Source organism: Oreochromis niloticus, linkage group LG9 (genome assembly GCF_001858045.2).
Source record: "Oreochromis niloticus isolate F11D_XX linkage group LG9, O_niloticus_UMD_NMBU, whole genome shotgun sequence".
In the NCBI taxonomy this organism is placed as follows: Eukaryota; Metazoa; Chordata; class Actinopteri; order Cichliformes; family Cichlidae; genus Oreochromis; species Oreochromis niloticus.
This window is the reverse complement of record NC_031974.2, coordinates 23,558,132-23,580,794: the sequence shown is the minus strand read 5'-3', so window position 1 is coordinate 23,580,794 and position 22,663 is coordinate 23,558,132. Positions and strand designations below refer to the sequence as shown.

General features: G+C 40.6%; 1 protein-coding gene across 1 annotated transcript in view; it reads right to left on the bottom strand.

Annotated features, from left to right (window-relative positions):
* ofcc1 (orofacial cleft 1 candidate 1) overlaps positions 1 to 22,663 on the bottom strand; it is a 77,767-nt gene that overhangs the window by 34,857 nt on the left and 20,247 nt on the right. Inside the window, exons 13-18 of the mRNA XM_025910383.1 lie at positions 21,382 to 21,624; positions 18,218 to 18,366; positions 17,834 to 17,948; positions 16,731 to 17,028; positions 10,896 to 10,987; positions 8,971 to 9,116 (exon numbers count right to left, since the gene is read on the bottom strand). Of these exons, the coding sequence (XP_025766168.1) occupies positions 8,971 to 9,116; positions 10,896 to 10,987; positions 16,731 to 17,028; positions 17,834 to 17,948; positions 18,218 to 18,366; positions 21,382 to 21,624 (1,043 nt within the window). The remainder of the gene's footprint in view (positions 1 to 8,970; positions 9,117 to 10,895; positions 10,988 to 16,730; positions 17,029 to 17,833; positions 17,949 to 18,217; positions 18,367 to 21,381; positions 21,625 to 22,663) is intronic.

Genomic DNA, 22,663 nt, shown 5'->3' with positions numbered 1-22,663 from the left:
GGAAGGGTGGATGGGGGGAGGGAGTACAGTGGGGTGTTCCATTTAAAATAGCACACTTATGGTGTGAAGGCTCCAGGGCTGTAGGGAGTAAAGGTAACCCACAGATTCCCTCTGCGTAGCCCCGATGGCTTAAACCCTCCAGTGTCAGACCACTTAAAGTCTTGGACTTATCCCTTTATTCGGAGGATTAAGATATTTTCTGTCACTTTCTTATTTAGGCCACCGGCATTGTTTTTAAATGCACTAAAACCACACTTCTTTTCCCACCTAGTCGATGAACGGTTTGCTGTCGGGGAAACAGAGAAAGCAAAAAGCAAAAAAAAAAAAACCCCACTGTGAAAATAGACTTAAGAGATTGACAGATAATGTAATTGTTTTCTTAGTGGCCCAGATGCATAAGTGTTGTGGTGATTATGGAAGTGTGATTATCTCTGTCAAGAGATAGGACTCAAGATACCACATCTTTGTTTATATTTCATTTTTGAAGAACGCTGATAATGAATTTGTTTTGAATTAGGAGAGTATCTGTCATCTGTCCTACGTGCGTTACACAATCAGGTCTGAGGCGTTACTCGGGCTTGGAACGTGGTGAAAGGTTTTTGGTAATCTGAAAGAAACTTATAGGTCACCTTGTCACCTGTGTTGGCAGTACCCATTTGATACGTCAAGAGCTCAGAGGGATTGCTGGCTAATGACGGTTGCAGACACAGGTAGTGGCAAAAAGCGTTTAACTGGAATAAAACAAAGAACGCTGTCTATCAGCCAAGAAAAGAGAGAGCAAGTAACTCAGAGAACAATTAGTGAGGGGATAACTGTGTATTCAAAAGTGGTGAGAGCGTCCAGAATAAAACTTGTGTTAAAAATTTTATTGGCATTGTATATGGGCATCAGTATGCTGTCAGTGTAGATAGTTATGATGGGGCATGTAGAGGGGAAGACCTAAGCAACTAGAGTCAACAAAGCTGAATCAAAACATACCACAGGCATCACATCCAAAGCTGCGAGACTACTAAACACCTGTATCACTTCAGTCAGTCAGTCAGCCCAGCAACAACAGCATCCAGCATCACTGTCTTAAAATACAACAAAACAAACATAATATGATAAACAAAATGAATAATAAAAGTAATAAATCCTCTTTTGCTTTAGATCTTAAACTAAATGGCCTTTTTGTTTCAATGTTTCATACTTGTGTAATGTTAACCAACCATTGCTCACTCTGGGCATGAGATATCTATCATTTTGTCAGAACATTGTTACATTTTACAAGTTGTTGGCACCCAAAAGTAGTTGGGAGCGCTTTGGCTTCTTTAGACTAACTAATTTAGCCTGGCATGCCACCTGCATAATCACTGTTACACACAAAGTAGACATACCAAGGTACTCCCTGGCCTCCCACAGCTGGATACTCCACAAAAACGGGTCCCCAACAGATTATTACTTGTTTCAATTGAATCGCTGCCAAAGCCATCACTGCTCCAGCTTCTTATGTCTTACTTTTCATTTAACACTTTTTTCTTTTTGCATTTTGTCCCTGGAAACCAAAGAAGTGGATTTTATCAGTTATATTTGAATACTAATAATTATTTTGATATTTGACTCTAGTGCAAGTGATCCTGAAAAGCTTGAAAAGTTTTTGAAGCTGTTTTGCATCTCATGGAAGAGGTTTCTTCAGTTCTGAAGGAGATCTATAATGCGAGTGCAAAAAAATCACAATAAAGAATTACTAACTAAAGCTGCCAAATAAGTTTCAGAAGTTTGTGTAAATAAAATTCACATGTATGCATTTCAATTATGTGAACAAACATATTTATTTTTAAATTTTATTCATGCAGAAGTACAGATGTTTATTGCAGTTCTGGCACTGAAGCAGTGCTTTGCACAGGTGGGCCAAATATAATGCACGAAGCTTACAAAGTGGAAACCATAAAGAAACACGCTCCCACAAGATGTATTAAATGATAATTATTGGTTTCTAAGCTGGTATCATTTTCCAAAGCACCTCGAACGTGTATGTGTGTGTGCACAATAACAACTTGGACAGAGCATCTCTCCGTGCCTGTAAGGCTTTTAGATAATTGAGTCATTTTATATCATCTTGTGAGAACTTTTATTTATACAAGGAAAAAAAAAGAATCAGAAAACATGAAAAAAAAAATGCATCGGACATAACTTTGTGCTCACTCTTTCTCTTGCACTCCCTCCTCTCATTTGATTCTTTTCTTTGCTTTATTTGTTCCAAGTGAAATTACCTTAACATGTTGAGGTTTTATAAGCACATTTATTTATTTATTTATTTTGCAAATCTGCCAAAGAGTATACACATACCCTAAATGAGCTTCATTGACAAAACTGGAGCACAGTGGCAGGTATTTGGAGTCCACTGCCATGTAATAAAACCTGTACACATCACAATTAAAAATCAAGCCAATTACTTGCAACTAAACAGAATTTATGGAGAACAGAATTTTAAAAAGTAAAAATATCTATGCTACATTTATAGATGTGAGGTATAGAAACAGCTCTACAAGTCAAACCATGTAACCATCTCATATCTCATATTTGTGGATAAACTATTCTTAGATCATGAGCCATAATTTAGCATCGTGACTCTTGCATTGCCTAAACTCCTCCTGCAAAAACATTTTGGCCTCCTCGCACACATTGGAATGGTTTAGATGCATAAATGAGGTAGCTGTTTCATTGCTGAGCAACATGTGGCGTTTTTATGGAGTGCCTGACTTAGCACGAGAGGGAATTAAAAAATGGAAATGGCAGGTCCCTTGGTGCACCATAAAGTACGGTGGAAACATTTCAAATGCAGATGCACCTGGGATGGACAAACACATACTGACTTTGCGAGCACTATACACACACACACACACACACACACGAATGGTGCAACTACCACCACCCTGGTGCTCAACAATGAAGAACAGGTTGTTGTTTTCTCGCGCTCTCTCTAAAGTTTTTTTTTTTTGGGGGGGGGCCTGAGAAAATACAGTGCCAGTGGATGTGCAACACAATAAGCGATAAATGCAGAACAAATAAATGTTCCACATCCATCCATTCAGCAATCTGTGTGAGGTGTACGGGGACGGGTGCTGCAGAAGCTGAGTATGGCCCCCCAGAGAGTTGCATCAGTATTTAAATGGATTTCACTTTTTTGACCTTGCTTCATAACTGCAGGACATTGTCACCAGAGAGATAGAGACAGGATGGAGAGGGAAAGATGGAGAAAATGAGAGGCAGAGACGTGAGATAAAGACGGAATTAACAGGAGGGAGGGAGAAGAAGAAAGGAAATAATAAAGAGCTATAGAGTCTAACTGTGCGGGTACGCAGAGATGAATTAAGTGAGTCCTAAAGACAAAAAGCAAACATGATGTTTGACTTGAAGACGTGGCCTGAAATGCCTTTTAGAGTAGGAGTGTGGCATCTGTGACTCTCAAACCACTCTTCTGTTTTTTTTTCCAATCCCAGGCTTTGTTACAATACATTACCACTAATGGGGGCCAATTATGTTCACTGATCTAATGTTTTGTTATTGATTCAAATGCTTCATTCAAAGGAATCCAGCCTCAACACAAATATGGATTAACAAAGATCATGTTTTTTTATAGATACTATAGCCGTAACTGTCTCCAAGCAAATATAAGAAGAAGGTAAATGCCTGTCAGGCCTGCTCCACCTTTGTTCGTTGCTGATAATAATAGCTAAAACGTGTGCAGATGACATCATGCATATATATATACAAACGCTGCAGTGTGCAACTGCAACTTCTGATTACATCGGCATCCAGAGAGCTTGTCAGTTATAGTATCAGAGCTGCCTGTCAGTAATATTTTCCTAAGAGTTCACATTTATTTGCACAGGACACAGTCCATTAGTGCATGTTTGTGCTACAGTGCATTGGCTGTTACATAGCTGCATGTAAAACTTGTAATTTCTGGAGGAGTTATGTGTTTATATAACGCTGGGGAACTAGTGATTAGAGATATAAAAGAAAAAAGGAAGAACGTAAGTTAAGTGCCACCTCTGGCTTAGCTCTATTTTTTCAAGTGCACACTAAAGGCGTCATGCACAAATCATATGCGATCACTCATATATTCTTACATATAGCTCCTGCCACTTTTCAGTATCTGACACCTCCCCTCTTTCCCACGTGTCAGTGTGAAGCGCATTCATTTGACCCAGACCACCAATGGGACTGCAGTATGCGCCCACTGATGCGCACCATCAGTGTGAATTAACCTATCATATTGCAGTGTTAGCCTGTCAAGGATGTGACAGCTCTGATTTCCATAAAGGAAGCGGCATGTTGATTTTGCGAGTATGCGTCTGTGAGATCTGAAAGTGACCCAGGGCACGTCTGGCCACTAAAAAAAAACCCCTAACATGTGCACTCGGGCCGTGGTAGCCAGGGGCCACTCTTTCACACATGCAAGCAGGTACTTGGGCATGCAGAAGCGCAGACACTTCCCTGCCCTCTCAGTACAGGAAAGAGCCCTGGAAAGCGCTGGAGAGTTAGGGGTGACTAGCACCACCACGTCTCCACCCACTTATCCTACCAGTATTACATCAGAATTTATTGACCCTTGCACAGAGTTGTGATTCGTAGATGCAGTTTGCAGAGGATTGACAGCCTGAAACTGGGTGTTATTTCAGGTGTTTTTCTGCCTTTTTTCTGTACACAACTTCAGGCTCGGCTTTCTTTCTCTCCACGACAGTTACTGGTCTTTCCCAGGCGTGTGACACTGCGGGCTTGCACGTTACCCTTGTTATAAACACGTAAAATAGAATAACACTTTACTTGGAATCTTATACTTGAGCGAGGAAACATACTCAAACAGATGGAGGGCACAGAATGATAGAGACACAGAGATACACATCAGGGAACGCTCCTATAGGCTCGGTTGGGGGAAACGGGTGGAGAGGAACGTTGGTCCCCAACGAGGCGAGTTAACTGGGGGAAATTAGGTCAGTGTGTTCCCTCTGACTCCACAGCAAGAGCAGGCTGTGCATTTGTCTGTGTGTGTGTGTGTGTGTGTGTGTGTGCGTGTGTGTTTTCCAGTGCACCTACAGTATAACAATGCACCACTATAGCAACATACTGTGCTACACAATCAAGGTCTGCTCCTGATTTCGTGTGTGTGTGTGGATTTGTATACCTGTTTGAGACTTATTAGCATATGAGCTACTGTGCTACCAAAAGTTCAACCTAACTTTAATCTACTTCACTGTCACCGCAGTGGCTTCTTCCTTACTTGAGTCCAGACTTAACGGTGGTGTTTAATAGCTGCAGCAATAACAGCTGAAACTGTATTTATTATTATTCATTCAACTTATCTAACTGAGACGACAAACAAGCATGTAACTAATCATGGCATCATAATTAGCAGCAAAATAGTTCAGATTATGAAACAACTACATAAAGGTTAAGCGGCATTTATCCCCAAATGACCAAACAGCATTTTGTAATAAAAGCTTTGGGGACAGATGGGGACAGTTCTGCAGCCAGTTGTCCTCCAGAGAATGAAAATGCTCTCTGCTACCTTCAACACAGCTTTGTCTTCACTCTCGTTCTTCATGTTTCCCGATCAGGACGAGTCACACATACTATAATTGATATGAGATTTAGGGGATATATTTCAGTGTAATTAGAATCTTGATAATTGGACTAATTAGATCTAATTGCTATATGAGAATGACTTTGATTAAAACAGGTTTCTCTCCTCAAAACGAGAGTAGGAAAAAAAACAGTTGGGTGACATTGATGAGGTATAATACTACACTATAGCATGTGGTACACTACATAGGAAGAGGGGTTTTTCCAGGTATATATTATCAGATAAAAACTAATAGTAATTATAATTATTAGTAATAATTCGTCAGTATCACACGTGATGAGGTTTGCACAGGTCGAATGTGAGCTACCATTAGTATCTCATCACTGTGCTGAGTACACAAAGTGTAAAATACAGCCAAAGTAGCCTTTAAAGTGTAAAATTAATTCAGCATGTTTATCCTCGACCAAAAGCATTAAATTGGCCCGATCGAATTACAGCAGCCATATTGAATCAGGTGCTTTGATTTTGCTCAGTTCTATTCTGTGAGAAAAAAAGAGGAGTGTTGAAAATTACACTTGTAGACATCAAATAAACTGGAGGGTCGGCTGGAGTCTTTCATGCGTGTTCAAACAGATATCAGCGGGACAGTAACGCTTGACAAAAAGATCATTCCTGACATGTTTTCAGACTTTTTCATTTACCCAGAACTAATTTGCAATTGTCAATACCTGCAGTTAAAAAAAGTGCATAGCATAGTGTTTTCTTTGATTTTCGACTTCATTATTTTTTTTATTTTATTTCTATGCATTTTTAGATCACCAGCATGGAAATATGAAAGCAATTACACAAGAGAGCCTGGTCCTCACCCAATGAAACAAAGACTTTAAATAAAAAATATACATGTGTGTACTATAATATATAAACAATCATATGCATTGGAAAGATCTCCTCCCAGAAGATGTATTTTGCAGTATTTCTGTCAAAGTAGATGACGTTGTCACCATTTGGAATAAAAAAAACCTTTTACATAAAACCTCTAGAAGTTTTCATTCGTATAAACTTGGTTCTACTTGTATCAGTGTTATGTTTTTAAGTAGTTGATACATTTAAAAAAAAAGTTTTTTTTAATCCAATTTACAGTCCCACCTGTAACGCACACACAGTCTAAGCACTTGTATACAGGTCACATACATACTGCAGATCTCTTTAAGACCTTAGCCCACTTCATTCCAATTCATCGCTCTGCATTTATTTTACTTGATGAATAAAGTGCTCCTGACTGCAACACATAAATGAATGCACTATGTTAAACCGCTCGTGTGATTCTCCGACTGTCTGAACTGAATCTTACTGTTTCAAAGTCTTTGCTTAATAATGCATGAGCATCTGATTTGCACATTTGTGTCAGGACGCCTTATAAAAATCTCAATGAGCTCAGTCTCTTGTGGCTCAATAGATGGCAGTAATATCCCTCAATCACTTCAGTATGATTCCTTTCCTCAGTTAAAATACAAGAATATACAGGCAAGTGTGTGTGTGTGTGTGTGTGCATACTGTACTCGCTTGCATAGTCAAAAAATACTGTACACACCCTCTGTCTCTCACATTCGTCTACTGATGCGCATAAACACAGACACAGAGATAAAAACCCGAGCTCCCAAAATGCCAAAAGACGACGCGGGGCGAGATGACATCATTAAGGCAAAATAAATAAAAAAATATCTGTAAATAATCCCTTTTGTCGGCATCTCTGTCAGTCCTCAGGTAATGTAGACAAACCCAGAATAAGTCAAACAACACAGTGGGAGAGACAGATGAGAGACTGCTGCGTCTTTAATGTCACCGTGAAAGCCAGCACTGCCACTGTATCTTTCTAATAGTCTGATTAGGTGAGGGCAAAAAAAATAAAATAAAATTATCAGCCTTTAGCTCAAAGATACTGTAATGTGTGTGCTTGTAAAGATGAAATCAATAGCAGCAGCACCTTCACAGGGCATCAGGGAACAGCCGAGTCTCCAACTCAATACAATCCGTACCTATAACTGACAGAAATGTCTCATCTCACCGAACCCAGCAACTGCTCAGAGGTAAAAAGCGGCACTATGAATAATCGTGAAAACCATTTAATTGTGTCCCTTTGTGCGCAGTCTGCCCGGGCTCTGTGTTCATTTTTTTTTTTTTTTTTGTATTCACTCTCCCTCAAGATAGTCTCTATGTCGTCATTTGTTGGCAGGATACGGTGGTAATCATTTGAATTCCCTCAGTATGTTCAGAAGATGTCAGGGAGTAGTCTCTGATCTTGTTTAATATGTGACCAGCAGCTATAAATTACAAACTCCCAGAAATGAGGAAACATGGGTACTTTTAAATCTCCAGGGAGCGCTCGCTTTATGTCTCTCTTGCACATACATACAGTAGACTCCCTCTCTGTCTTTACTCTCCCCCCCAGTGCAGTAATGGTAATCTCCTCCCCTCAATTTAGTTGACATTCAAATAAAAACAAATACCTGTGACTTTTCTTGTTGAAATAAGCAATTTTGCTCTCAGTCTGTTTTGATGCTCCATGGGCATGCGGGTGCTACCTAGATGCTTTTAGCAAATTTGGCCGAGGTGTTTGAAATCCGGCGCTCTGTTTGTATTTCACACATTCTTGTTTTCTCATTAAAATCAAATGCTGTGAGCCACAATAAAGATGAAACATAATTTCCACGCATTTTTGCAGAGGACTGGGAGACAGCAACAAAAAAAATTCACGGGGACATTATTGTTATAGCTTGAGCAGCGTTTGGTTTGGCTTTAAATGCGACACTGTCACAAAGCAAATTAGCTGGAATACGACTGATTATTTTGTCCTGAAAAGCAAAGCACAAAGAAACACTGACTGTTGATTGTGGAGTCTTGAGATCTAAGTCAAATGTAGACAAGTAGAGATTTAATTAACAGACAAAAGAGGACTTGTGACTTCTGAAAGTATCAAATATAAAAATGATAGTATTGTGGACAGCTGAATTTCTGTGATTCCTCACCAAATTCTTATGGAGTGCTTTCCTTTCCTTCGGGACAGATGAGGCCATCAGGCTCTGGAAATTGCTTTGAGTGTGCCTTGTTTATGTTGGGAAATTAAAATTGAGTTATATGCGATTTAAGCTATACCAAATACAAACTCATTTGGATTTCCCTCGAAAGACACTCGACTACTTTATCTATATCTGTTAAGGAGGTGTTCTAGGCACGTCTTGTTGTCAGAGTCTGTCTGGTTGATGCTGTACATTTCAGCGTCTGTGAGGCACAGAAACCACTTGTCACCCACGTTTTTCTTTCTTTTGCTTTTTTTTCTTTTCTTTCCCCCACACATTTGAATTTTGCAAGGCTGAGCTGGGATAATGAGTGGTGAGACTTACTGTAGGGAGAATGTATACTCCTCCATCTCCTCCGTGGAGAGGTTCTCCATTGAAGGCTGCATCTTCTGTTTGTCTGCGTGCCGAGGCGGTGCACTTCTGCTGCTCATGCTGGGGCCACAGCTATTTGTCTTCTTGATTGGCTTCTTCTGTGAGGAGCAGAAATCGGGGAGAACACATGCGGATGTCATTTGTAATCAAAGCAGGAAACAGGCCTCTGAATTTATCTTGGGGGATGCACACGGTGACAGTGACAGTGTGCGTGGCACTTTGGAGCCTCTCCTATATCTCACCCGCGCCTCAATTGACACGAGACAAGAATGACGGCAAAATCGCATACGGCATGCCATCCTTCAACTTGAGTTCATTTGGGAAACATGCGTACAGTGATGGTGGCGTTAAATATGTGATATTTGAGCAGCTGGCACTGTTTTTTTCCACACAAGTCGTTTACTGTCATCGTCATAAACACAGTCAAATGGAGTTAGGAAGTGGGGTTTTAAATTTTTCACTAAGGTACTTGGGAGCAGATATTATTTGTTAAGCCGCCAACATGTTAACGGCTTGCTTTCCCTGGCCGTGTCAGCCCTGCCTGTGTTGCCCTTGGGTGGGCTTAGTGCCTTTCTGCTTGAAGTTGTGAAATACACACTGATGTATGTTAATGAGATCCACAGTTTGGAATAAGCAAGCTGCCTCTTTCTTCCGCCCCTTTCTGACTCTACCTCTCTCCGTTTTATTTATTTTTTTCTTCATCTTCCCTTTCCTCCATCCCTCTCTGTCTCTCCCTCTGAGATAAACTAGGCCCAGGAAGTAGTAAATGGGCAGAGTCCCATAAAAGCTCCATCCGTTTTCATAGGGCAATCTTTGCCAAAGCAAGCTTGGATTCCAGAGTGATGATCACAATAAAAAGGTGGAAAAGAGTGAGAGAAAAAGGCAGAGAGAGGGGGGGAAAAATGCAGGAGATATACCACAATGTTCTCCAGTGTCTCCACACAATAAATTTAATGCAATACCTTAAGAGTGGATTCCGTATATAGCTGAATTCCTGCCCTGTGGGCAAAGTGGTCGCCTGGAGAAAATTCATTTTAATTAGGCCTGCACTGCAGGTTGAAGGGCTGAAATCTGATCCCTAGCGCTTCCAGGCTGGGGCAGGTTGGAGATCACTCCACTTAATCATTAGACAACTGGGTTCCAACCAAGACATTTGACAGAGTTAGCAAGGTTTTAACGATAGGCCAAGAGGGGAAGGAAAAACACGGTCTGCAGAGGCTGCAGAGATATAAAACCTCATATCAACAAACTCATTTATTTAACAGGTCATCCCTGATTAATGGTGGTCCGAAGAGCCTCTTGTACATCAGCAGGAGGAGGTTAGTAGGAATAAAGACGGGGAAGAAAGGGTGGTGGGTATATGTGTTTGAGAGAAGGAGGCTTGATGTTGTTCATAGGCGTCTAACTACCTCAACAATAACATTACAACAACAAAAGGCCGCAGCAGAGGCACAATGGAAGGGGCCGACCGGGAGGCAGCAATGCCAGATCAGCACATGGAGTAATTTTGCAATTACCACTTCAAAGTATGGCAGGTAACACGCAGGCTTTGATTAATTTAGCTTAAGTCTTCTGTAGCCCAGGAAGAGGCGTGTTTAGAACGGTTTGGAGGAAAAAAAAAAAAAGGCGAGGCCTGGCTAGCGTTGCTGATTTCACACAATTTGAGCTGCTTTGGCTTGTCAAGCAGATCAAAACTGGCTTTGAAGGCTGAAAAATACCTGTTAGTGTGAAATGTATTTTGACAAATCTCAGATAATAAGCCGGGGAGGTGCGCGCAAGGCCGCAGAGAGGGGCGGGAAGGAAAGGGAGGGAAGGGGAAAGCAGAAAGGGTGCTCATTTTAAGGGTGGGAACACTTCCCCTTAAATCACAGTGTTACCTTGTAGTGATTCCCACCCTCTGCTTTCTCCCTGCATGGATCACTCTTCTCTCCGGTGCTTCCAGAAATGGCTCCTGATGAGAAATTCTTGCCTGCATGCCCAAAAGAGAAATAATGTGCAGTAAGTGTAAAGAGGAAAAGAATATTTAAGGTTGTTTTCTCTTGCATACCACACTTTATCATTATAATTTCAGGGCTGAGTAATATTAATACACTTATATAATAAAAAAAGGGGAAGAAAAACTATAGGGAGATACAGTAAGATATATAGATATGGATATATATGCAATTACAAATGAGGAAAAATCAAAAAATAAATTAAATTTTGGTTATGATACATTTTCACACATTTTCCCGTCATTTCCCTTCTTCTGAAGTGTTTTTCATCCTCCGTTTCTTTTTTTTCTTTTCTCTGTCTCACATTTTTTTTCTTGCTGTAATTTAAATGGTAAGCCGGCAGATGTGTGTCTCATGCTTGAAGAGTCGAAGATCTGCATTATTTAGCATATTAACATTCACAGAATTTAAAAAAGGGTTCCTGCTTTGCCTGGAGGTTGTAATTAAGTAAACCTTAGCTTGATACATGTAAAAATCTCACTATGTGAAACTTTTTTTTCCCCCCCGTGGAACCAATCACATCTATATAATACATATGGAAGCCTCAGCAATGATATAATTTTTCTCCTGCTGCGGGATTAAATATATCAGTAATAATAACTTAAATATTAGCCACATATCAGAAATCCTCCTGACAGCTAAATTTTTACTGCATTTAAATGGCAGGAAGATTCTGCTCACCTCTATTTTTCAGAGAGTCTGAAATCAGATTTCACACGGATGTAGTTTTTAATTACCATCCCTTTGCTGGTAAACATTTGCCCACAGTTGTAAGGTGATAGTGTTATAGTTATTCTATTCTCACGATAAAATAATTTTTATCTCTACATTATAAAGACATTACATAACCATGTGCTCAGTTGGGTGGCCACATCAGGGCTTGGGATAAACACACTTGCCAGCCACAAGATTAAAACAGCAGGTGACTAGAACTGACCACTTTGTTAAATGCAATGTTTTGCTCTCTTTCTTGTTATTCACTGCAGGCCAGGCCCTTTCTGGCTTCAGTGACCTCCTCCAGCAGACTATAACAAAATTGCTCAGTAATGACTCAAACAAGGAGAATGAGAGCCTGAGAAATATACCTGCTCTTTCAAACTCCCTTGTCACCAATCCAGTCGAGCATTCACAGTATGCACAGAGACTCCACCCCTGCAAACCACAGGAACTAAAGGATCTAAACACCATGGGACACCTCCAGACGTCCCCTGTGCCAGGTTTTACTGGTTAGAACTGGTTTGGTGGCATGAAAAGAGCTTGCACAATATTAGACAAGTGATTTTAAAGTTGTGTCAGATTGGTGTGTCTTAGTATAAAGAGTATAAAAAAGTACAGGTCTTCAAGTACAATCTTTTTGTAAACTATAGAATGTTACCCTACCTTGTTTTAAAAAGCATAGTCGGATTAAATAGCACGCAGTGACACTGCTGACTTTAGCTTACGTTGGACAGAAGTCTTTTCAATGTTGCACATGAGCGCTACGTCTGTGCTCATGTGCAGACAGTCTGAGTCAGAACAATGCAATGCTCTCACACACAAATACACACACCCCTCATACTCTATTAGCTGAAGCATCAACCACATAAACTCACAGACTTGGACCACCGTGGATTAGGATCTTTTCAGAGACTGTACTACCACACACACACAAACACACACTTATTACACTAGGCCCCACTTGCTAACGCTCAGACGCTATGGAACGAGAATCAGTGCGGAGGCAGCATCGACAGCTCTGACAGCTAAAGGCTACGTCCATGAACTCAGAGTGCTAGAGCTGCCACAACTCCAGCCTCCCCGGGCACCCAAGGCCAACAACAAACTCCTTGTTTTCCCCCCTGTGCTCTGAGCTATAAGACCAGTACACATACTCATCCAGTGCACACACACTCTGAATTGATGCACCCACACACAAAAAGGCAAAGATATTAATATGTAGACACTTGCATATATGGACAAACATTTTCCAGGGTAGAAATGTACGAGTCTACCTCGCAAAACGCATAACTCAACGTGCCTCTTTTCTTTCTTGCTTACACACAACAACAGGCCAAGTAAAGAGAAAAGCCCGAGGCCTGTAACACCGTCGAGACCCCATCACTGTGTTACTGGTGAGATGGAACCAGACTGAGATGGCAGTTCTTGTTCACCTAGGCCCTTAATTGCCTGATGACTGGTCCAAATTTACAGAGGAATCGAAGGTTAGCAACTCACGGATTACCCTCGAGTCTGTCAGGCTCTCATGTTGAGGTTGCTATGATACGGTGCAGATTTATTGTTGCTTCACTCAAGTTTTTTTTTCTTTCTTTCTTGTAATCCATTGCATTTTAATGACTATCAAACACTGCAGTGCATACTAATGTGTAAATAGTTATGTGCCATTATATCAGGAGTTAAATCTGTCTACATCACGACTGCTGAATCAAACACAGGCTTCACTTTTCTGGGAATTCACCTTTCAGTGTGTTTGTCCCATGGAGTCTGCTTATACTAAAGTAAAGCTTTAAATGTGTGTTTCTGCATATATTTGGAAGTTGGACATTAACATGGTCGAATTAATCATCAGGAAGTGGCATGCGGCTGATTGAGAGTTTATGATGTAACGTCGCGGTTTGAAATGCTGATGACTGGGAGTGGCCTGGAGGGGGGAAAAAAAACATCCTGAAAGTAAAGGGCAACGCTCCAAAAGAGAGATGAGATGAGGAATCCTCGAAATCACCATCTATGCTCAAGGGGATGGATGTAAGATGCCTTTGTGGGGATAAAATAAATAAATGAGTTCAAAAAACGAGAGAAAAAAAGGAAGCAGTGTCATAGTTACGGCAGACTCATCTGCATGCTCATAGTGATCCACTAAAGGCTATCATGAAATAAGATGCTAATCTAATTAGTCATTTGGGTTCAAGTAAACCCATACTAACTGGATCATTCAGTTAATGTGAAAGGTCACTTAACCCATTGTGCCTCCAGCCGATCACTGCGGTAAAAAGCCAAATACACTCCGTTCTGCTTGGACAAGTCAACTGACGTAAATCAGATTATTACCATCCGATAGCTAATAATAATAATGATCTGAAACAGAAACACATTAATGCCCACATAAAATTGTTTTGATTGAAACTCGTCAGAGTTATAGTCTTGGTTTGGGATGTCAGGTTTCGTTCCGTGTAGACACCTCACCAACGCTGTGTTTCTTCTGTGGGGATTAATTAACTTAAGGCCCGAGGAATGCAGTCTTCAAGTCTCACTGTCAAGCTCTGCACTGTGCAGATTATCACAATGACAAGAGATCTCCATATACTTGTCCTGACTCAGAGACAAATGGGTAATGAGGAAAATCTAGGCGTTACATGCAGAGAGAAAGTGAGCTCCACGCAGAAGACATCAGAAACAGGGAGGCATGAAATAGGAAGGAAATGTCTGAAAACCCTCAGACTTGACTAAAAACTGAAAAGGAGGTGGGGTAGGGGGGGTAATTCGTTCCTCTTTTCCTTGCTGAATTGGATTTCCATTTTTTGGCTAGGTTAAAGTTGTCCATCCAATCGCTCCATTCAACCTTGACGTATCACCCCATCTGAACACCATAATTCGCTCCAGAGGTAATGCAACATGAACGGATCTGTATGCAAATGAGGCACAAACGTCAGGTCGGCTTAGGGAACGGCGCAGATGAGGTGTTGTGCAGGACACCTTTTGATCCGTTATTTCACTTGCGGATTGGGTTCACTTCCCAAGCAACCTCCTCACCTGTGAGAATGTGTGTGTGTGCGTGCATGTGTGTGTGTTGACATCTCTGCCTGCGTGCAAGCCAGAGTTTGAAGCCGTGTGCGGTGAAGAGACCTGGTACCTTTTGCCTTGTGTGGCAGAACATAAATCTCCCATAGTGAGTGCTTCTCTCCCTCCCTCGCTCTTTCTTTCTCTCTGGAAAGGCAGTCAGTTCGTTGGGGACACTTCCCTTGTGGGCGTTAGGATCTCTGTGGGGGGTCACAGGTCAGCCAGCGGAGGAAGCGACAAGCTGTGAAATGTAAAAGACCAATTTCTTCCACATGTTTCAGTGCTGGGAGAACACTGCCAAGCTGTCAGCCGGCATCACGTTTAAAATGGGCCAGGGTGCTACCCAGCAGACCTGTCACAACTCATTTGTAATTAAAAAGCCTGTGTGATGTTTAAAGCAGAGCACCCCAGAAACTTTTGAGGACTGTTAAATAAAGATGAGCTGTGCGTGCAAAAAAATAGAAAGAAAGAAAGCCAGAAAAGGAAAAAAAGGCCAGTGTATTAATAACAAAGAAGCTAGCCGGTCGTCTTTGTTGAGGATCAATACCAAATGAGTCTGCACTTGATTTGTGGCAATGGCCAGAATGCTAGATGACTAAAACTAGTATGTTTTTTAAAATAAGGAGATGGACTCTAATTTTATCATTATTATTATCAACAAAATCATTAGCCCCAATTAAATGTAGTTATGATTAAATATGTGAATTCAGCATTTTTATCGTTTAGCTCAAACTTTGGACATTGTAAGATTCATACTTATATCACTTCACTCCACTTCAGTAATGAAATAAAGCAAAAAATATATTAACCTGGGCCCTCTACTAATATACCTGGGTTGGACCACCACATAAACAAGGAAACCATAAAAAAACATTTCACCTATGTATCTAAAGGATACCTTAATACCTATGTTGTATGACACGGGATATTATCTCTGCATGCTGTAAAAGGAAAGCAAAGGAGCGCCCATCCCTCACTTAAACATGACTTGCATGTGTTAAGATTTAAAGAAGTAACTACAAGACACAGGAAGAGATCACACATATATGAGGGAACACGCGAACTCTAAAAGCCTCTCCTTGACTTGAAGCAACAGTAAAGACTGAACCAAGATGAAGTCTCATAACTAAATCTAAAATTTCATCATCTGTTTTATATCTTATCTTCCTAAGGAGAAATCATATAAAATAAAACTAACCGGATGTTATTGAAATTGTGAGTTGTGGATAAAAAGGCAGATGAAGTTAAGATGGTAATCAGAAATGCATTGCAGCATGTAAGCGCCTACTATGTATTGGACTTAAAGAAGGAATTTCAGTCAACTGGCAGAAAATTGCTATATAGCTCTTTTTATAGCTTGAACTCGGTAATTATAAGTTAGTCATCCACAATGCACCAAAGCCAGACCACAAAACACAGCAATGTGTGTCTTCCAGGTCATGTAAGCATGTAAAATGTTTAGTTTGGCTCAGCTGGACACAGAATATAAAGAAGAAAATGTGGTTATAAATTACAAAAACCTTTGTTCTGCTAGTCATGGCAGCTAGGCTAACCACTGTTCACCGATAGCTAGCTTGATTGGACTTATTTAACCAGCACTTTACATGCCAGGTTTTTGTTTGCTTGCTGAAGTGGTGGTTATATTTATCTAAATGTCTGTCAACTATCAGGTTCTGCTAATGTTGTGCACGATACTTTGCCTATACTAACACTAACATTAGAGTCTATATACTGGATTTTTACACATAATCTAACTGAGAAAACAAATATAATGTCTGTCTGTCAAGCCTTCCCCTACCAACCCCTACCCTCAAGCACATTCACCTCAGTGGAGCTGTGCTGTAAGGGAGGCCTGTCATTCTTCTTTTCCCAGTGTTGGTGACATTAGGGTGACATTTTCTCCACACTGTGGCATAGTTGGGGGTTGTAACATCGGAGCCCTACCTGGCAGAGATGAGGAAGAGCAAGCAGAATCAGCTGACAGGTTGAGAGGGGACCCCCGGTGAGAATGTACCACAGTGGGATCTCCCGCTCTGCAGCTGGGGTCTGTACAGGCCTGCTGTTGGGACTGGGGATGAACAAGCTGAGGACAGAGCTGGTGCTGCGATGGGGGCTTGGGCTGGAGTGGCAGCTGGTTCTGGTGGACCTCAGATTGGGGAATGATAGGTTGTTTAGAAGAGGGGATTGATAGAGTGATGCAGTGCTCTGGTCCCCTCGATGCTCCAGGTGGGAGTCTCTTTACCTAAAACACAAGAAACCAGAAGAGGAACAGGCCTGCTTCACATGTGTCAGAGGTCTGCATATGTGTTCAGTGAACATTAATAGCTTGTAATAACCGCTTCATGTTAATCAGTAGTTATGTGCATAATGTTCCATTGCATCACCATTGTTTGTGGGGAGAACATCTTGCTGTATGTAATAACATTACAGGTGTCAAAGTGTGCAGTAAAACTATTCAATTAAATCTATAAATGTGACAAGAATATTGTGCTTGTTGTTGTGCTGTGCATATGCAGAGATACAAAAAAAAATATCCCACAGCAATCAAAGCAACCGTAGACAACAGTAATGATAATGCAGTAATACAAACAACATGTCACAGTCAAAGGGACAAATAAAGAAGCAAATCCAAGACAGAGAGCTTTGTTCTGGTTTTTAATTCAATTAAGATGTTTACTAATCTAATCAATGCATCAGCTCTAATGCTTTCAGAATTGCTGGGTAAAGATGTGGTTCTTGTTTGCTCTCTGGGGCCAATTTTCAATTTCTCTGTAAAAGCTTTTTATCGTTGAAAATCCAAAAATCCAACCCCCCATCTTTTCAGATCCACCGTTCTGCCCCCTAAACATTCCAAATAAAAGAAGAGGATCAGAGTGAAAAAGACACAAAAAAATTGCACACACAAGCATATGGTTTATAACTGAGACCAAGAAATAAACACGCGCATACTGTACCTGCACGCAATTACGAATTTAAATACAATAATCGAGAGGTTCGCGTCATCAAAACAAACATGTGAACACGGGGTCTCGTAATTGCACACACACCTGAAAATACAGGTTGCACAGCCAGTGGTCGAGATCAGAGGAGATGAGGGCTTCAATCTTTTTAAACTGGTCCAGCTGTGTGCTGGGCTCGCCCCTGATCAGTGGAGTTTTGAACCTGTGCACATAACAGAAACTTGTCACAGTACAAAGAAATGTTGATGAGAAATACTCATAAAACTTGCAGGTTGCATCTTTTTGCACTGCAGGTATTTTCTCTGAAAATGAATTACAGCCATCCATTTTCATTACCAGTTATCCTATCTGGGGTGGCTGGAGGGGGCAGAGGGGCAGGGTGCACATGCTAAAAACTAACACGCTTAAGCTAAAGAGCTTGTCTTTGGACTGATGATCATTTTGCTGTTCATCACAGTGGTTTTGACTCACCTGCCCTCGATCAAACCGAGACTTGGCCCACAAGCAGGAAATGCTGCCCAGGCCAGCGCACAGCTGACGTGACTTCTATCTCCCGGTGCTGTGATCAGCTGGAAAACCAGCACCATGGAAGGGATGATATTACAGGTGGCAGGTAAGACCTGGATAAACATACAGAGAAATATAAGGAAAGAAGAAAGTTGCTCACAGTTTCAGTCAGCTGAGCGCACATGCCTGCAGGGCGCATGCATTAACGCATGCACACATGCAGACACATCAACAGCAGAGTATCTCATGCTAACTGCCTTTTAATCTCCATCCTACACTTGAATCCTCCCGTAACTTATCTGCTGTCTTAGGATCGTTCTAAACTGCCACTCTAACCCATCGAGCTCAGAAAATTGCCTAAAAGGAGATGTCGGCGTGATAAAGACTGCGGCATCAAACACTGCGAAGAGGGCAACTCGAGTTTGCTGTTGTAGAGTGTGAGCTGACAGTTACCGAATTTGTGATTCAGAGAAGCCATCATCAATCAGACTGATAATATCAAGGGTGTCTTGCGCGAAGCAAAAATTGTTAGTGGTTAGCAGTCAATGGAAAACACATACATTCTTATTTACCCAGAGAACGGTGGGTTTGCTTAAAAAATGAACTGACAGTGAGGTGCGTGCGACATCATCCATCACTGGGTGGAAATATTTTATCCCTTTATTAGTTGTAATGGAAAATGCAGAGGACTTGTTTTAACACATAAATCATTTGTATCCCCTTCTCTTCAACCCCCCGCCCCCCCGTAAATCAGCCTTTGGTATGCACCTGTGAAATGATGGGTAGTAGTGTCTGACTCAGGACATAAATTTATGGAATAATATCAGAGATTATAGATATTGAGGATATTCATATTATTCATTTACTGTAAGAAATGTGACCTGTATAAATAGTCATTTACGTGCGCGCGCGCAGTGCCTTTGTGTAGACACGTGGGCATATGTGCGTATGTGGTGAGAGGTTTGTGAGACTTGATATGCTTTAGAGTTTTTTCTCCTCCTCTGTTTGTGGAGGATCTACTTAAACTATTATAAATATCCAGGTTGACTTTTTTAAAAGTGTTGAGGGGAAAATTAATGGCTACAGTTGTGCAGTTCACAGTAAACTGATAAAAAGTGATCTTTTAACAATAAGCACAACACATGACAGAAGATTTAAAAAGTGGAAAAGACAAGAATAAATTCATATACCTCCTAGGAGCTTGCCTAATTTTCTTCCTGTCCACCCCCCTCCTCCCCTCTTTAATTAGAATGTGGATCTTTTTTTCCTTTTTCGGCATAAAACTCTAAAATGAGTCTCGGCCCTTCTCGACTCTTTTCAAGCATTCCCACTCTTCTGCATATCCAAGACGTTTCAAAACTAAGCGGCACTGTTTCTGTCTAAATCCAAACCCAGACACACAAAGCAAAGGGTGAATGAAAAAAAGTGGGAGAGAGATATGGAGAAAGAGGAAAGGAAAATAAGCTCCTGGCTTCCTCCTACCATCACTAATTCCTCATTTCCTCTTAGAAGGCACTGCAAGCTCCACTGAAATCGCACGCTATCGTGTGGGCAAGAGGCGAGAGAGACGGAGAGAAAACCAGCTAAGCCAATCCTGGTAGTCTCAGACAAATCTGATCAACGTTCCAACTACTATCAATGAGGACAACAACAACTGGTTTGTCTATAAAGCACAGCTGAGGGCTTGGGGAGGAGAGGAGGGAAGGCAGAGTGACACGAGGCATTTACCATGCTGTACTTAAACCTTTTTTTTCCCTCTTTCTTTTTACCTCTGACGCAGAGCCCAGGTTTTGCTTTCAGTTCGTGCCAGATTTTACCCCATCTTTTATGTTTCATGGGAGCTTGTGACAATATTATCAGAATGCTCTAGCTCAGTGAATACACCCACCAGCACGCTGACAGTGTCCACATGTGCTAAATGCTCCAGCTAGGCCTTTAGAGTTGCCATCACAACAGTGAAGAAATGCTTTCTCAGCCTGTATGAGACTCTATGGGATCAAGAGGGACACTGCATTTAGTGGTTTCTGTTTTAAGGTTTTGCTTGTGAATCTTTTGTACCGTTCACACATCACTGAATGAATAAACCAAAGAGTTCTAATCCACTGGTCAATATCGACCATCCATGATAAGTATGTGGGTTTTTTTAAAGATTAGCACAGCTTATATAGAAGATCCGCTCCTTCATATCAAAAGGTTTAGGAAAGGGGTTGTAAAATGTGCATAATTTTATCTAATGTAATCTGCTGTGTTGTTTCAATAAAAGAACCAAACGGGAAAACATATTTAGTCATCTATTATGCAATGGAAATGTAGGCTGACATTTTTAAAAATATGTTTCAAATACATATTTTTGTCATTTCTGCCTAACTTTTCTATTTTTGCTTTTATTTGCCTTGATCCGGCTCAAGCATGTGGCAGATGCTGAAAGACACACAGGGAAGAAACGAAATGTTTCATTCCATTTGTACTCCATTTTTATTCCAATAAAACATTATTTCTTCTATATGAATGAATAATTGATATTGGATTTGATTTACATGCATGGATTAAATGTCATGTTTGAGAAGTTGTTGTTTTATTCATATAGGGATCCCTAGAGAAAAACCTAGAGGCTGTGTGTGACATATTTTCATATGCTGCCTTTACAGTAATATAACTTCTCATAACCCTTTCAGTGTAGAAACTGCTCCATCTTCACTGCAGCTGATGAAAATAAAGGAAGCAGAAGAAGAAAGAGAAATTCTGAAATAGCACCAGAAATGCAGCGTTGTAGCTTCTGTCATTTTTGCACGTGCAGCTTTATTGTTTGACCAATTTATAAATATTATTAAATTTTTTGCCTCCTCAGCGTCAAAATTGCTTCCCAGTGAAAGATGTATTTTATATTTAGTTCCATTTTTCTTTGAAAAAATAAAAATTAAATGCAAGTTTAACCTAACCAGGGCCAGATTGTGCAGTTTCCCTGATGTGTGATGTTGTATTATTGTCAACAGAGAAAAGACGTATGAAGCTAAAATTAAAACTTTTCTTTTGTTGTCAGAGCTCAGTGGATATCACCCCATTAGAGCACACCCCATGCTTTGCCCTGATGCTTAAACAAAGCTTATACAAAGTGAAATTGCAGCTACCATGAACAGACTCTGGTTAATGTGGAGGTCAATGTCGTAGAAGCGTCCCCGATGCTCAGTCGGCTCAGTAAACGCTGCCCAAACGTGCTGCCCTTTCTTACTGCACCAGGCCAGAGCTGGACCCCCTAGATGGCTGTGAAGTGCCACTCTGACAGTATAGAGACCCCTGGGAAGTCTGTCCCTCATGGCTCGTAGGCAGCGCACACACACCTCCACGGGCTGGAAGGCGGTCTTTTGGTCCGCCTACAAAAAAGTACAGGCTTGATTTTATTATCTTTCTTTATTCATGGAAACTATGTGATTATAAAAATATTTTCTTAGAGAAAATACTGTTACTTAATCAACACCCTTATTGAACCAACACTTCTGTAACTTTGTAAATAACTGTGAGTGTAAATAAAGTTTATCAAATTTTATTTGAACAGCTTTTCTCTATACTTAAATATAAATATAAATTATTGTATGCTAAGGAAACTACGGGGCAATTAATAATTATATTAATAGATTTTGCCTGTCAACAGTGTCTTTGACTGTTGAGGATATATGAGACCCCCTGAGGAGTTTGCCAAATGGCATCTTAAAGTCTGTATTATTTATCATTTAAGCTAAATATTGTCCTTACTTTAAATTATGCTGGTGGCAACATCATTAGAACAAACAAATAAACAGACAGACGGACAAACAAACTAAAAACCCTCATACGAGTATATTTTTCAAACAAGAATTACATTTTTATCTCTCAAAAAATAAATACTCAGATTACAGGTGTTTCAAATCTGATTCCACTAAAGACAAGCTCAGTAAAGTCACAATCTCCTATCTGCATATCTCCATTCAATCCCTCAGCGTTTAAAGCTTAAGGCCTTGCTCAAGGGAATACCAGCATTCCTTGATAATGAAACTAGATTCCCTATTCAGACAACTGGTTTTTAAAAAAAAACATCCTTGTGTTACTAAGATTATCCCGTTAACCTTCAGGCTACATCATTCCACTTGTAAATGTGTTTGTTTGCTTTGGTGACATGTGCCTTGTTTCAGAGCTTAGGATGAGTAATAGTCTAAGCAGGCCAGACAGTTATTTTTATTTTGTTCTAATGAAACATAATCAGACAACAATGCAAATATTTTTTAGCCTTTTGTGTCCTATGGTATCTGTTGAACAGCAGTGGATGAAAAGTCAATCTAGTTTAAACAGAAAGCCCAGATCTTAGTCACAATTTATTTACTTTTTTAGCATAAACAATAAATTTCGCCCATTGCTTGCCTTTGCATGGCAACGTTG